Source organism: Portunus trituberculatus, chromosome 15 (assembly GCF_017591435.1).
Source record: "Portunus trituberculatus isolate SZX2019 chromosome 15, ASM1759143v1, whole genome shotgun sequence".
Lineage (NCBI taxonomy): Eukaryota > Metazoa > Arthropoda > Malacostraca > Decapoda > Portunidae > Portunus > Portunus trituberculatus.
In genome coordinates, this window is record NC_059269.1 from 4,866,959 (window position 1) to 4,884,002 (window position 17,044).

At 43.8% G+C, this 17,044-nt stretch overlaps 1 protein-coding gene and 1 long non-coding RNA gene across 2 annotated transcripts in view; both read left to right on the plus strand.

The window, feature by feature from the left end:
- The window catches only part of LOC123504135, a 110,155-nt gene extending 102,157 nt beyond the window's left edge, over positions 1–7,998 (plus strand). Inside the window, exon 4 of the long non-coding RNA XR_006674718.1 lies at positions 7,516–7,998. This is a non-coding gene — a long non-coding RNA (uncharacterized LOC123504135). The remainder of the gene's footprint in view (positions 1–7,515) is intronic.
- Positions 7,999–13,876: 5,878 nt separating this feature from the next.
- Positions 13,877–17,044, plus strand: LOC123503951 (extensin-like). Its single transcript, XM_045254077.1, has 3 exons — positions 13,877–13,993; positions 15,086–16,150; positions 17,015–17,044. The coding sequence occupies exons 1-3, from the start codon at positions 13,877–13,879 to the stop codon at positions 17,042–17,044; spliced, it is 1,212 nt and encodes a 403-aa protein (XP_045110012.1).

A 17,044-nucleotide genomic window follows, 5' to 3' on the forward strand; every position in this document is an offset into this window, starting at 1 on the left:
ACTACTACTACTACTACTACTACTACTACCACTACTACCACTACTACTACTACTACTACTACTACTACTACTACTACTACTACTACTACTACTACTACTACCACTTTTACATTACACCACCACCAAACACAGTGTTGGCCGCTGCCACACTGTTAAGAAAAGTAGAAAGAAAAAACAGAAAAATCTAAAGGAGGGTCCAGTTAACGTAAGAGGTGTCTTGACACTCCTCTTTTGAAAGAGGACTACTACTACTACTACTACTACTACTATAATAATAATAATAATAATAATAATAATAATAATAATAATAATGATAATATATTATTATTATTATTATATTCTACTACTACTACTACTAATAATAATAATAATAATAATAATACCACCAGCACCCCTACTATTATTACTACTACTATTAATACTACTAATATCACCAGCACCCCTACTACTACTACTACTACTACTACTACTACTACTACTACTACTACTACTACTACTGCTACCACTGCTACTACTACATCCACTAAGATAGCATCACCATAATTTCAAATATACAAAAAGAGAGAGAGAGAGAGAGAGAGAGAGAGAGAGAGAGAGAGAGAGAAATATCACTGGGAGGAGGGAAAGAGAGAGGGGCGGCAAAATGGCAGGGGAAGGACATGGGGTTGGGAGGGAAGGAGGCAGTGATTCAGAAACGTTATATTCTGCTGCGGTTGTTGTAAGGTGACGCGTCGGAGTGACTGATGGCTCCGGGTGTGTGGCGGAAGGGGGAAGGGGGGAGAAAGTGTGTGTGTGTGTGTGTGTGTGTGTGTGTGTGTGTGTGTGTGTGTGGTGTCGTCGGTTTGTCTGTCTGTTTGTCTTTGTCTCTTTTTTATATATGTCTATCTGTTTTATCTATTCATATATATTTATTTATGTATGTATATCTGTTTGTCTTTTTACCTGTCTACCTGTCCGTCTATGGTTCTCTTTTAATTATTTCTTTATTCACCCAAAAATTAATCATGTCACGGTCTGTTAGCTTCATAATCTTTCTTTCTTTTCCCATAACCACTAGACAGACTCTCTTATCAGTCCACGGCATGAATCAATCTGAAGAGAAAAAGATGACTTATAGATGGAAAGATCCTTAAAATTTTCACGAATAAAAAAAAATAGTTCTAATTTGTGTATTTTTCATTCATTTAACAATATTCCCCACTATGACAAATGGATAGCTAAATAAGCCCTCAAAACATATACTAATAAAACAATGTCTCTAGATTTTTTTTTTTTTTCATTCATTTCAGTCTTTCTTTCAATTATAAATATAGAAATGTATAAAAATATGTGGAATATATCAATACATGTTATGTTTATCTTACTTTGTGTGTGTGTGTGTGTGTGTGTGTGTGTGTGTGTGTGTGTGTGTGTGTGTGTGTGTGTGTGTGTGTGTAGTTCCTTGATCTCGTTCGTGAAGTGGCAGCTGGTGAGAGGCTAGGCGGCGGGGAGGGAGTGGGAGGAGCCGGGCGTGGGAGGAGCTAGAGGGAGGGAGGAGCACTCTGGAGGAGGCGTGGCTGGAAGGTGTGGCCTTGAGGAGGGGAAGCAAAGGGGGGGAAGGGTGAACTGTGCCTCCTCTTCCTCCTCCTCCTTCCGTAGTTCTTTCCTTCCTTCCATCCTTCGTTCCGTCCTTCCTTCCGTCCGTCTGTCTGTTTGTCTCTCTGTCATGTCCTTCATCAGTTCGTTCTTCATTTCTTTGTGTTTATCCATCTATTCACTTATTTATTTATTTGTTTATTTATTCTATCTGTTTGTTTAATTATATATTCATTCATTTATTTATTCATTCATTCATTCATTCAACCACCCATTCATTCATTCAATCAATAAATCATTCACTCATTCAATCAATCATTCATTCATCCATATTGGTCTTCTATTTTCTCTTCCTTTACTCAATTATTTTATATCAGTCATCGTCTTACATTATCTGACCTTCCCTTCCATCTTTATAAAATGTCATTATATAATTATTAACGAAAAACGTGAAATATATATATATATATATATATATATATATATATATATATATATATATATATATATATATATAAAGACAATCCCATAGAAAACTATTATGAATTACTATACTTCATTCGTTACAATTTCAAGAAAATCACGAACAGAGAATTTTTAAATGTATCTCAAACACTTCGACGTTTTATCTTAACAGGCTTCAATGGAAGTTATTAAAGATTGTCAAGAAAACTTTTTTAAGTTTAGTGATATTGTGACAAAGAATGAACACTATCACTGAGAAAAACATCCGTGAAAACCCAACTATAATCTTCTCTATGGCTTTTCAAAAGTCCTTATCAAAATCCAAAGCGTTTCAAAATACGTCCCCTTTAATTGTCAGGTCGTTATTCTTTGTTTGCTTATGAGAATTGCATACTACTCCAGTGTGTTTGATCTTCCCCTTTAAAGGTTACGACTTCATTAATATTTCACCTTTACTTCCCCACGTTCCTGACTGGTCACCGGCTTGCCAGTCTGCCGATCACCAAACCTGAAAGTTCCCTTCATTATTCAAAGTGTCACCCAATCAGTTATTCCTCGTATGTGTTATCTGACTTTCACATCATCATATCACGATTTTGCGTTTGATTTGTCATTAAGCCGGATTTCTTCCACGTGGCCAGTGATAGCCTCGAGATCCCACCAGTTTGTCTAGCCACGATGAAATATGCGTCGCTATTGTACGGTTCACTGGTGGAGCTATTTAGGCTGGGTTTTATAGGCCACGCGACCTCCCTCCTTCTCTCCCTCCCTTCGTAGATCCCCCAACAGCTTCCTAACACCGATCGGAACCCGGAAAATATCTTGACGAGGGATGTTATGGATAAGACATAGTGTGCGATCATCAGAACCCATCCAGCAGCTTGGGTTCAAATGGTTACCTGCCGCCAGGAACCCATCCCCTCATTCCTTCCTCTACCTGTGTGTCTTTTCCCGCGCTATGCTTGTAGCTGAGATGGACTGGTGCACTGTAAACTAATGTGTGTCAAAGGCGAAGTGTGTATAAACTGAAGGCATTTTGACTATGTATAGGTATAAGTGATAGATGTTTAAATTTGTCAAAATAAAACTGCTATCAGTTGATAAGATAAACTGACTGTTCTTTTTAACAGTAAGCTTAGACGATAAATCTTTCACCTAAAAGGGCGGTAAAAAAGCTTAAAAAAAATAATAAGAATAAATGAACAACAATGAATAACAGACGAAACTACACTACAGAAAAATACTTCGGCGCGTACGTACGAGATAAGCTTCACCTGATTTGCGTGTGGAGAAGTGAGCGATATTCTCCGGCTGGTTCATCTCCATTCACACCCTCCTCGCAGCTGGCCGCCCTCGAGTACCCGTAATCTAGTTCCTCAGCCACCTGGATCGTTGGTTATTCCCACGGTGTATTCTTCATTCCCATCGTTGACGCAAAGTTCCCAGGAGTCTTTTTATAGCGTTATGATGCTGAGCAATGATTCACCTCTTAGGCAGGACGGCCCCCTTCCTCGTATCCCCGGAAGAGACGGCAGGATGTGATGGTATAAAACAGGACCTCGGGACGTGTGACTTGAGAGAAACATGAAACTTAAGGTTTATTTACACACACTGAAGTAATTTAAGTGAGCATGACGCAAACAAGCATGATGGTGGTGTGACGGCGGACCGACGCGAGTGTATTTGGTGTCTGCTGGTGTTACTTATGGTGTTAAGTGAGAAAGTGTAAATTATAAAGCTACCAATATTATGACTATTTCAGCCTCTCGTGATGCTTTTAAAGGTAATAAGTGGAGTTACAGTCGTTTAAAATTTGCTTAGAAAAATTACTGAAAGCGAAACGATAAGGGTGAGAGAGAGAGAGAGAGAGAGAGAGAGAGAGAGAGAGAGAGAGAGAGAGAGAGAGAGAGAGAGAGAGAGAGAGAGAGAGAGAGAGAGAGAGAGAGAGAGAGAGAGAGAGAGAGAGAGAGAGAGAGAGAGAGAGAGAGAGAGGGAGAGAGAGAGAGAGAAATTAAGACACAAATCAATGAAAACAAAAGAGAATTTCCTAAAACCAGTATCTCTCCAAACCTAAACCTCATCTTTCCTCTGCTGCCTCACTACCTTACCCTGACTTGGAGGAACGTCCCACCACTAAAACACCTCAACCATGATACAAATACTAATTACTGCCGAAAATACTGACGTCGCAGCTCCTGTTAGTACCAAAGGTTATGACTTCAATAGGTATGTTTAGCAGTGAGGGTTTCAAATAGTGGAACAGGATGATTAAGACTAGTGTGAATTTATACGGTAATATTTTGTGGGTAGTTTTTGAGTGTTGGTCTTGTATTGGTTCATTGCATAGAAGCCTTGAAGAACAGTAACCTTGAGGAAGGCTTATATAATACGTACTAGTCCTATAGTGGTTCTCTCTCTCTCTCTCTCTCTCTCTCTCTCTCTCTCTCTCTCTCTCTCTCTCTCTCTCTCTCTCTCTCTCTCTCTCTCTCTCTCTCTCTCTCTCTCTCTCTCTCTCTCTCTCTCTCTCTCTCTCTTGTGCTCCTCCCTTCTCCCAAGGTTCTTGTGGCACTATTTTCTTGCGGCTCCGCTTTCAGTAACAGTAATGACTTCCTTCAGCAACCACTCTTACGTTTTTCAGCCTTCCTGTGCTTATGTAGAGCATCAAACGTGCATATTAGAAGCTGATAATACATACGAGTGCAACCAAAACCAAACTATGTGAATATACGTTTGCCTTGATTTTGTTTTCTTATTTTTCATTTCAAGTTCGTATCATCGTGTATATTAGAGTTCACCTGACAAACTATATAGATGAATGTTTACCTTCTTTCCTTCTTTCTTATAATAGATACGAGTGCGACCAAAGCCAAACTAGGTGAATATACCTTTGCCTTGATTTTGTTCTCCTATTTTTCATTTCAAGTTCGGATCATTGTGTATATTAGAAGCTGATCATAAGAGTTCATCTGACATCAAACTATATAGATGAATGTTTACCTTCTTTCCTTCTTTCTTATTTTTTTCCGAGTTCTGATCAAAATGTCCCGTGCCAGTCAAGGAAGCAGGAGATGAATGCGCTTCCTGTTTCTTTTTGAGGGAGGAGGGAGATGAAGAAAAAATACATTCGTTCTTTTGGAAAATTCTGCAGCACATTTGTCGAGGGTCGAGTACGATTCAAGATGGCGTGTGTTGTGGTGTGTGTCGCCACATCCTGCAGCCTTCGCGTCCCCAGGATAGTCTGTCCTTCAGGGAATTTCACCGCACGTGCCAGGATCTACGTATATAGTTGCATTGTTTATTCTTCTTTAGTTAGGAGTGAGCATCTCATTTTCTGCGCCACCCGGGAGCGGAAATGTGTTCAGAATGTAAGATGGTTTGTCTCACTGTGGTTTGGTTTATGTTTGATGCGTATTAAACATTGAGGTTTTTAGTTTTGTGTAGTGCTTTTTTTTTATACTTATTTTTCTTAAGTATGAGATGGTATTGAGAGAGTATGTGTGTATAAATATATGTATGTATGTATGTAAAGCTCTCATTGCAACTCCTCTCCGAATATTTAGGTTGTCTATGTTTATCGTTGTCTATGTTTAAGTATGAGATGTCTATGTTTAAGTATGAGATGGTATTGAGGGAGTATGTGCGTGTGTGTATATATGTATGCATGTATGTAAAGCTCTCATTTTAACTCCTCTCCAAATACTGAGGTTGTCTATGTTTATCTTTCCTCTTTGGACATTCATATCACAGTCTTATTATTGATTTGCTTCCTCTCCTTTACGTGCTTGTCTCTTTATGTCATCTAACCATCATGTCATCGTCTATGTGTGTTCTTAGATTCCTGTCTGTCTCTGTCATTTATTTCTGTCTGTCTGTCACTTATTTTCCTTTGAATGTATACCAATGTTTAGAAGACGTAAACTCTTTCCACATAATCTTAACATCTCAGTTTGAAACAGTGAAATAAACTTTAGATTCACTGAAAAACTATTCTTATATATCTGTTTGTCTGTGTCACTTAATTTGGATGATATGTTTTTTTTTTTTTTTATTATTTCCTCTTTAAATGTATACCAATGTTGAGAAAACGTAACCTCTTTCCTCGTTAATCTTACCTCCACAATTTGAAGCAGCGAAATAAACCTTAAATTCACTGAAGAACTCATCGGACAATAATTTAAAAGGTAAGTCTTCAAATACCACGTGATCATCTCCAGAACCTCTTGAATCTTCTTCCCAACTACATCAAAGGGAAGTGGATTAGGCTTCAAACAGGAGGCGGCCGACCACTGACCATTAAGAGGGCCACCATAAAACGCCTTCATCCGAAAAAAAAAAGAGAAAAAAGAAGAATAAGAAGGGAGAAAGACGCCTTCAGCCAAAAAAGAAAAGAAAAACGAGAACATTCCTTGGAACCAGACAGCCATTAGTGCCTCGATACAGTGCTCTTGTATGAGTTTGAATTCTAGTTGTATCTAGTTCAGTTTATATGTGACCTCTCTCTCTCTCTCTCTCTCTCTCTCTCTCTCTCTCTCGTCATGGTAAGGCTACTCCAAGGGCCTTGAAACACCTCGGCCCTTCTCTCTCCTCTGCGTCACAGGATCTCCGGGCGGCGTGTCCTTGGTGCCTCCCGCGTCCCTGTGTTATCGGAAGGCATTTCGGACTCCAACTACCCGTGGCGCCGACCCTCCAAGCTGCAGAACGGCCGAGGACGATGACTTGGAAGATAGAACTCAGTATGGCTTGTTTCCATCTTCCTCTCGATCTTCTGTTTCCCTGCACTTGATTATTTCCTTTGGCGTTTTATGGAAGAGCGTCAGTGAAGGGATGGTTCATTTCTGCGATGTGCTGTATTTTTTGTCGCGTTTGTTTTGTGAGTGCTACTTGGCGATCTCTTCGACGCCATTTTCTTCCATTTTTTTGTGGTAGTTATCGCAGCCGCTGACAGAGTAGTGCAGGGCACGGTTTACGGGGGGCGGAAGTGGTGGCGGCAACTGTAGAAGCTAACAAATTCTTAAAACACATAGACAGGTCTTTCAAATACTCATAGAAACCACCTATAGACGTGATCTAGTGACAGGTATGTATATGAACTTGCTAACTTCTCAAAGTCACTTGTATTTCATCCTGTCATCTTTTTCACTATTCTAAGCCTAACACATACCATAAATCAGTGTTTATTTCATTCTGGCGGATGATGTGGAGGGTAGGGGGCAGAGCGAGGTGTCTGGGGAGCGCGTGGACCGGGGTGTAGGGAAGGTGGTGGCGCCACACTCACCACCGCGGCCCGCCATCTTGTCTTCCGGGGGCACGCCGCCACCACCTGGGTCGCCTGCCCCCCTCCCGCCCCTCACCCTCCACACTGAAGCCTCTCTCGTCACCACCACTCACATTGTTCCCACGGAAACTACACGCTGGTAAGACTAATTTCCCGATCGGCCTCCCCGATCTTGACTTTTTCTAATTTTTCACGAACAGTTGTGGTGAGTGCGTGCTTGCCAGGCCCCTCCCTCACGCCTGCCCGCACACCCACCAGCCTCGATTGGGTCTCGTCTCTCCCGGACATCTGGACACCACACCGATCGAAACTTAAGGGTCTCCAAACATTTTTCGGACCTCCATAACTCCAGCGCGTACAGTGCCAAGCAAGGGAATTTCCTGGATAATTAATAGTCGCATTCGTGTAAAATGTCACGTTTCTGCAATCCGCCATTGTTGTCGCATTGCTCGTGTATGTCGCTATCTGCATTCAACGAAATGTATGTAAAGACGGGAGGAAAGACCCCGCCAGACATTACATAACCTTGTATACATCTTGCGCCACTGAAATGTATGTAGCAAACAAGTCCTATGAGTTACTGGAGAAAAAATTAAGCATTTAAAGATACTGAAGCTCAGAGGAGGAAGGGAATCTGCAGTGTGTTACTCTGTATGGTGTAAAGGAAAGATATAGTCCTGATAAAAAAAAATACTGATTCATAATTACTTTTGTTAAGTATTGCTAATAAATTCATTAAAAGTCTTTGCTTCGATATTGCTCGAATCTTATCGTCATCATAATCGTTGTAGTGATATAGAGTATAGGATTTTGTCGCTGGTTCTGGTGATAGTAGTACATAATAATATTGCATTTGTAATCATTTGGGTTCTCATATCTTTTTTTTCCTTCTCTCCTCCATCAGCACATGCAGTCCTCCATACTTCTTTCCCTCCACCATGCGTGCACCTCCCCGTCCTTAACATCCCCACCTCCTCCTTCGCCTCCCCACCACTCCCAGCCACCGCGCACCACTCTAGCCTCTCGCCTCCCCCATCAGCCTCTCTCTCTCGCTGCCGTCAGACCAAAATTACTCTCTTCCGCCTCTTACCGACGAGGTTTTCTGCGTAATGCTGCCGGCAATTTGTGTTTTCTTGCTCAGCGACGTAACAGCGGCTCCTCGCGGCCCCGGACCCCCGCTGACCCTGGTTCCTCACCCTCCTCACTTAGATTTTGCTCCCCAGCCTTCTTTCGGCCCCCTGACAGACCGCCTTTCCTAAACCCTTACCGTCCTCTTGTGTTTTACTTTTTCTCTTGTCTTGCATCCTTCCCACTTGTTCTCAAATATCATTCTCCATTTCTTCCTTTTCCGTCATGTTTGGATCTTTTAGCCTTCTTAATTCCTCCTCCCTGTTAAGTCTTTCCCTAGTCTCTTGTAGTCCCCCTGTCTTGCATTTCTCTATTTTTTCTTCTTTTTTCTTTTCACTTATTTCTCTCTTCAAGTGCTATTCCCTATATTTCTCTCTTTCCTTCGTTTTCCTCCACAAACTTTTAAATTCCTTTCCAACCTCTTCCTCATGTTTTTTTTTCTTTTCTTCATCACATCTACTCCTGTCATCTCTCTCTCTCTCTCTCTCTCTCTCTCTCTCTCTCTCTCTCTCTCTCTCTGTTCCCGTTTCTCCTCTCCCATCGTCTCCTATCTTCTCTCTCCCACCCCCCTCCCCATCTGTTCCCTCCAGTCGCCCCTTCGTTCCCTCTCTTCAGCCACAATATTCCCTCCTTGATAATCACAGTTTTTCCTCCCTTCTCTCCTTCTCTCAGGAACGCTTCTTCTTTTAGCCGCCATATTTGTTCTTTTCTTCCAGGGCAATTTTGTAATTTTGTCTCATCCCAGTGTGGTGTCAGCATGAGTCGTAATTTTTTCTTCTGGTTTTGGGGGTTGGATTTGAGCGTGTGTTTAGAATATTATTGTGTGAAATATTTGTTTCATCTTTGTGTCGTGGTGGTAGAGTTGGTATGGGTGTATATTTCTCTCTCTCTCTCTCTCTCTCTCTCTCTCTCTCTCTCTCTCTCTCTCTCTCTCTCTCTCTCTCTCTCTCTCTCTCTCTCCTGCCTCCTCCCTTCCTCCCTTCCTCCCTTCCTCCCCCATCATATCATAAGTTCTTCAACCTCTCCCTCCCCCATTCCCTTCCCTTGCCCTCCTCCTCATCCCTCCCCTCTATCTTTCTTCTAACCAACATCCGGGATCTCTCTCTCTCTCTCTCTCTCTCTCTCTCTCTCTCTCTCTCTCTCTCTCTCTCTCTCTCTCTCTCTCTCTCTCTCTCTCTCTCTCTCTCTCTCTCTCTCTCTCTCTCTCTCTCTCTCTCTCTCTCTCTCTCTCTCTCTCTCTCTCTCTCTCTCTCTCTCGTTCCCTTCTTCCTTGTGGCTGGCCTTGGTGGCGGTGGTGGTGGTAGTGGTGTGGGTGGTGGTTAACTTCGGCCATTTGTCTTCATCCTCCCCCTCCATCTGTCTCTCGCAGCCTCCGTCCTCCTATACTCGCCTCTGATGCAGATACACACAATAGGAAGTTGGTATACAGTATTTCAAAGGGCAGGATTAGTATGCATGCTTTAAGTTTCGTTACCTTGGTATTTGTGGTACATACTATACGATCCCTTCATTTTCTATTTTCTTTACTGTCATGCCGCCATTTTGCCATTTTTCTTCAGCTGATCATGAACTATAAGATGCAGTTTAGTGTCTTGTAGCTCTCATGAGTGACCTTTCACCTTGTATTGCTAAATAGATTATGTATTAGTTGAATATGTAATAGTACGTGACATTATCATTTAACTTCTGTAGGTGAGAGATCTTATGGTGCTTCTTGTTAGCTGCATTGGATTCGCTAGGTTCTTCTCCTTCCTTCCCTCCATACTTGTCATCTTGCGGTGCTTGAGAGGTCGTTTCTTCTCGGCGGGTAACGTCTTGGAAGAAATCTGTTTCCCTGGAGCATGAATGGTTGACAGGTGAGCCGAGGAGCCAGTCACCGCCTCCCCGGGACTCACGCTGTCCTCTGATTGGTTGTCGTCCGTACAAAGATTCAGAATTATCGCATTTCTTGCAAGGATGTATATATAACACGAGGGAAGATTGCTGGGGAGCGATGGCCCTGAGCGGTGCCCTCCCATCCCTGCCTCCGTGACTCACCCTCAAGCCACTAGTCCATAAAGGTGCAATGAACACCCCTGAGACGAGCGAATGTGAGACAAGGACAAGAAATCTCAGTTTGATTGCGAAGTCGCTGGACCATTTCGTGGTTGGCTGGTGGCGGAGGGCTGAGGACCAATAGAGGCAGCGCTCCGTGACACCCTCGCCGGAGTCCACTTCATGTTAGAAAAGTCACTCCACTACTTTATTCCATCATTCCCAAGTGGAATCCTGAAAAAATCATCTTATTACTTTTATACCTTAGCCTGAATCGAGCGGTACTCAGTGTTAAATCAGTGAAACGAGGATGCTAGTGAGATTTACGTGTTATGTGCCGCTGAGTCGCACGTGCTCGGTCCTGGCGGCAGTGGCAGGGCTGGCTGCGTCTCTTCCCGGCACTGTCTTCGTCGCGCTTCACGGCCGCCCGGGTCTGTGTACTCTTCTGGGAATTAAGTCTTCGCTCATCCCTCCTTTAGTACTGTAGGGGCCTTACTAGACATCAATATTACCTAATCCAGTGTGTAAGTTCGTAAATGTTTCCTTTTGAGGTTCATATGTCTCTGAATGGGTTCGAATGGCGGGATTTCTGCAACTACGTATATGCAGGGAGAAAAAAAGTTGCATCCGGGGAGGGGGCGTTATGATTGATGTGTCAGAAGAGGCCATTGTGTTCATGGTGGCAGTCAAGGAGACGCAAGAAAATATTTGAACATTTCTTTCTCTACATCTCAATCACGTACTGAAGGAAAAATCTTTACACAAGCAGGGTTTCTCTCCGTCACCATCATGACCTATATCATCCATCATCATTATCATCACTGTCACCACTACCACCACCAACAACAACAACAATATCAACAACAACAGTAGCAGGAGCAGTAGCAGCAGCAATAGCAGTAATAGCACCATCAACAACAATAACAGCAACAAGAGCAACAGCAACAGTAGCAGCAGTAGCACCATAATAGAAGCATTATCAACATCATCGCCATCATCGTTACTACCAATATCACATCATCATCAGAATGCCTCACTTTCTTCACTAACTTTAATGTAAATCTGAATGTAGAACAGAGAGTTACACTGTACTCATGTGGTCATATACGGTGGGATCCTCTAAGATGTGCTGGTTTATGCATCCTTTGTCTTACTTGGCTCGGGATCCGCTGGCAGGCGTCTATCTTATTAATCTCCTGGACGATAATGAGGTTCACTGGTGGTATCGATTTACTACTTCTATTGAGGCAGCTGAGTTTCTGTAGCTGAGTAGTGTCTTGACTTTTATGTACATGTTACAGTTGAAACCCGAATTTAGTCAATGCTGGTATAAACTAATCAGAACCGATGCACTACTGTATGTAACTAGTATCATTTAACTTAACCTAACCTAACAAAACATTACATAAATTCGGGTTCTGACTAGCTTGAAATAGTTTTAAATACTTTCAGGTTTTAACTCTAACGTACATAATTTGCTTCGGTACCTCCGAGACATCGGCAGCAGGTGTGAGGAGGCTGGACGGCAACGACTGGTGTAGAGATGGCTTTATTTGATTCCATGATATTGAAATGTCTAAGCCTGATCCCCGGTAGAGCATTAACCGCACCATCAACCTAATGTAGCCCAGCATAACCACCTTCCATGTATGATCTCATGACTAATAGAACCCAACCCATCTTAAAACAATTCTGGCCACACTTCTACTACTTCCAAAAGGCTCTTATTAAAGGGACACAGGTTTTTAAGGGTGTTTCTGTGGTTCCAGTGACAGATTAACCTGACTTCTATATTATGAACTGAAGAAACGCTCCTCAAAACCCGGCTGATCATCTCTGTGGCCTTTGAAGATAGTCGTGGTGAGAGAGCAAAGCGTTTCTGAATACGGGGATAGCGATAAAATGTATGAGGATGTTTAGCAAAAATTATATAGTTTTACCTGCTAACTGTGCCGAGCTTTAATCTGAAATAACACCCCATTACATCTTTCTCCAGAGATCTAAAGGACCGTACCCTCATTCCGCTTGATTAGGTGATGGAGGTTCAGGTACGTGTTACTTTGTTTTGTCTTTATGGAACCGGTGCCGCTCTTGACGTCCGGTTTTTTTATACCTGAGTTAAGGAACCGAAGAGAAAGTCCGCTACTCAAGATACTCTCTGCATGGATTTGAGGGTGTCGTAGAAAGGTGAGTGGGTGTCCTCGTGTCTCTGTAAGGAGGGCTAGCCAAGGAAACGGCTTTTTTGTATTTCATTTCAATTATTCCTTATTTATTTATCTACTCTATTTTTATTTGTTAATTATTTATTTATATTTGCTTTATTTCACTTATTTGTTATTTCTTTCTTTTGTGTGTGTATGTGTGTGTATGTGGAAGTACACATACACCATATTTGTTGCATTAGTAGTCTCTCCCGCCTGTATGTGGGGAGGAGGGTGTCATTCCCCTGCTGTCGGTGTTGGTGCAAGTACGAGTAAGACACAGCATCATTGTCAAGAGCATCACAGATTTCACCACATTTACTGGAGTTTGCATGAATTTCATTATCATTTTCAATATTTTTTCGGACATTAATTGCGACCTGACTCAGCGGACGCAGCTTTGCCACAAGTATGACACTCCATCACTCTTAAGTCCCTCACTGTCTCGCAAGCTGACACTCGCCCGCTCCTTCAGAAGTGTTTGCATTTCTCGTGTACCCACACCGCACTGGTACAGGTTCCCGCTGATCCACGCACCACCATCACCAATCTCCTTGCCTGGACCGTGGTGCTGAGAAGGAAGGGATTCCTGGCCATTTCGATTGGTTATTGTTACTTGTCTGACCAAACCCAGAATATTCATAGCAACTCAAACAATATTCGAACTCCTTTCAGCTATAGAAATCAATCTTCTGTGTTAAGTGTTGTGTCTAGATGAGAGGGACCTTGCCGTAAGAGAGAGAGAGAGAGAGAGAGAGAGAGAGAGAGAGTGCGAGTGCCAGTGCCTGTATCAATCTCTTTGTCTGCTGGTAAGGAATTCCAAGGACCACAACGTGGTATATATTATTTCTGAAAGGTTTTGGTGTGTGTGTGTGTGTGTGTGTGTGTGTGTGTGTGTGTGTGTGTGTGTGTGTGTGTGTGTGTGTGTGTGTTCAGTCTAAATTGCTTTTACTTTTCTTATTTTCGAGTGAAGTTTTTTTTTTTTTTCAAAAGAAAGTACATTTTCCCCCGGGCGCAGGGCAACTTTCACAAACCCGTATTGCCACAATTTAGCATTCCTCAGGTAATGAATAAGTAGCACAGAATGATAAGCTTGGCAAACCGTACATTGTCTGTTCCGTACAGACTCCATAGCCCACGGTGCCACGTTACATACTTTAAATGCCCCAGAGTGTGTGAAGGAAATTACAAGTTGACTATGGATTATGATATAGAAAAAGGCAGACGTGCTGGCATCCCTGAGGAGTACTTTTCTCTGACTGAAAATGCAGAGACGGGCGAAGAAAGCGTGCGTGCCGGGGTTGCCGACAGTGCAGTGTGCGTGCACGACTGTGATAACTGCTGGTGTATTTATGTGTATATATTTTTATCCCTAGAGGCGAGCATGCCATCTTGCGCAGAAACGTGTGGCGTAACCATTTCCATGAGAGAGAGAGAGAGAGAGAGAGAGAGAGAGAGAATAACAGTCTGATGACAAGTAAAAGGGGATTAGTATTACTTAATGAAGAAAATCACAAAAAGCATAATAAAAAGTAGAAATATAAAAAATTAATAAAAATAGATAAATAGATAAATAAATAAATAAGCAGATAAAAATGAAAAATAAATTAATTGAAAAAGATAAAATAAATAGAAAATATATAAAAGATACAAAAAATAAGATGGAATAAGAATCAATATAAAAATTGAGAAATGAATAAATGAAATGAAAGAAAAGCAAAGTAAAGGAATTGAAATAAACAATGAAAAGAAGTAAAAACTGAAAAAATGAAAATGAATAGAAAAATCAAGAAAAGGATTTTAAGAAATCTAAATTTAAGAAAGATTTCAGTATATAAGAATAGAAAATAATGAAAGGAAAAGAATAAAACTCAAATTAAAGAAAAATCGAAACGTAATCAAAGGAAAAATTTAAAAAATATAAAAGATGAAATATGATAAATAAGTAAATAAATTAATCAAAAGATTTTTGAAAATAAAAAATAAGTAAATAAATGAATAAATAAATAAACAAACTTGGAAAAGATTACCTTAGAAAACGAACTGCTAAAGAAACAACATTCCCAAAAGAACTAAAAGTTGTATGCATTTTTCATGTAACATTTTCTTATAGCTGAGCAAAAACCTCAAACATCCCGAGGGAATGCATCTCTATGGACCGTCGACTTGCAGTGATATATCAGAGTTTAGCACAAGAATTGATTTCCTCTAAACCAAAGCGTGTCGCGCCTTCTCGTGAAGACTTTGTCAGTAGCTGTGTCAGCCACTGTTCCTTGACGATCGGCCATATTTTTGGGGGTTTTCCTCAGTGTGTTATTCATGGTGTGTTCTGTGTTGCGTCGGAGAAACTACTGCAATTCAGGAACAATTAACGCAAACTTCACTTTGATTCCCATCATACGGGCAGCCTCCTGGCCTGTCCCGGGCTTCCTCTCCCTCCCTCCCACGGGCAGCCTCCTGGCCTGTCACGGGCTGCCTCTCCCTTCCTCCCAAGGGCAGCCTCCTGGCCTGTCCCGGGCTGCCTCTCCCTTCCTCCCAAGGGCAGCCTCCTGGCCTGTCCCGGGCTGCCTCTCCCTCCCTCCCAAGGGCAGCCTCCTGGCCTGTCCCGAGCTGCCTCTCCCTCCCTCCCAAGGGTAGCCTCCTGGCCTGTCTCGGGCTGCCTCTCCCTCCCTCCCAAGGGCAGCTTCCTGGCCTGTCCCGGGCTGCCTCTCCCTTCCTCCCAAGGGTAGCCTCCTGGCCTGTCCCGGGCTGCCTCTCCCTTCCTCCCAAGGGCAGCCTCCTGGCCTGTCCCGGGCTGCCTCTCCCTCCCTCCCAAGGGCAGCCTCCTGGCCTGTCCCGAGCTGCCTCTCCCTCCCTCCCAAGGGTAGCCTCCTGGCCTGTCTCGGGCTGCCTCTCCCTCCCTCCCAAGGGCAGCCTCCTGGCCTGTCCCGGGCTGCCTCTCCCTTCCTCCCAAGGGCAGCCTCCTGGTCTGTCCTTGGCTGCCTCTCCCTTCCTCCCAAGGGCAGCCTCCTGGCCTGTCCTTGGCTGCTTCTCCCTTCCTCCCACGGACAGCTTCCTGGCCTGTCCCGGGCTGCCTCTCCCTCCCTCCCAAGGGCAGCCTCGTGGCCTGTCCCGAGCTGCCTCTCCCTCCCTCCCAAGGGCAGCCTCCTGGTCTGTCCCGGGTTGCCTCTCCCTCCCTCCCAAGGGCAGCCTCGTGGCCTGTCCCGGGCTGCCTCTCCCTCCCTCCCAAGGGCAGCCTCGTGGCCTGTCCCGGGCTGCCTCTCCCTCCCTCCCAAGGGTAGCCTCCTGGCCTGTCCCAGGCTGCCTCTCCCTCCCTCCAAAGGGCAGCCACCTGGTCTGTCCTTGGTTGTTTCTCCCTCCCTCCCACGGACAGCCTCCTGGCCTGTCCCGGGCTGCCTCTCCCTCCCTCCCAAGGGCAGCCTCCTGGCCTGTCCCGGGTTGCCTCTCCTTCCCTCCAAAGGGCAGCCTCCTAGTCTGTCCTTGGTTGCTTCTCCCTCCCCCCCACGGACAGCCTCCTGGCCTGGCCCAGACTGCCTCTCCCTCTCCCCCCTTAAAAAGTATTTATCGAAAGCACTCCTGAAAATACTATGTAATAAGCAGTGGATCTCTTTTTTTTATTTATTTATACCATGTGGGCTTTTCACGGGAATTTATGGGCTAAAGGGGTACTTTTTTGGGGTACCTCCTATCTCAAAACCCACCCGCTAGGAAACCGTTGCCTTGAGTGAGGAAGCCCAACCTACACTCGGACCGTGGACAGGATTCGAACCCGTGCACTTGGAGACCCCTCGGACCCCAAAGCACGCATGGTTCCACTGTACCACGGCGGCCCCCTCTTCAGTGGACTCTTCCCTAAGGCACAGAAGGCAAGGGCTGCACCACGCAGGCACCTCACCAGGCGCACACACACACACACACACACACACACGGGGAAGGAAGGAAATACAGAAGGCAGGGAGTTAAAGAGTTTCCCAGGGAAAGGAATGGAGGACTGAAAATCTTGCCTCAGAAAAGTGGACAGGATAGGGGTGAGAGACATCTGAGTCTTGTCCAACGAGACCGCGGGAGAAGGAATAGGAAGCTTGCAGTTACCAAGATCAGAAGAGCAGTTAGCACGAAAATAACTGTAAGAAAGCAAAAGATGCAACACTGTAGAGATGAAAGAAGCTGAAGAGTCAGTAAGAGAAGAGGAGTTGATAAGACGAAAAGCTTGTAGTTCTACTGTTTTTATGGTCAGGTTTGTGAATTATATTACTTTCATTAGCGTTCCTCCCTACCATGCAGTCAGTCCTCCTCAATGGGGGCTCTGTGGTGCTGTTAAACTCGTGGCCCTCAGGTTGTTAAGTCTGATGATGGTCCGCGGTAG

Excerpts from the sequence above, each read along its gene's own strand:
- LOC123503951 (XM_045254077.1), top strand. The coding sequence starts at position 13,877 with ATGGATTATGATATAGAAAAAGGCAGACGTGCTGGCATCCCTGAGGAG. Across the intron at positions 13,994-15,085 it reads CCGGGGTTGCCGACAGTGCA|CCTCCTGGCCTGTCCCGGGC; the intron begins GTGTGCGTGCAC and ends TCATACGGGCAG. Across the intron at positions 16,151-17,014 it reads CTCCAAAGGGCAGCCTCCTA|GTTGTTAAGTCTGATGATGG; the intron begins GTCTGTCCTTGG and ends CGTGGCCCTCAG.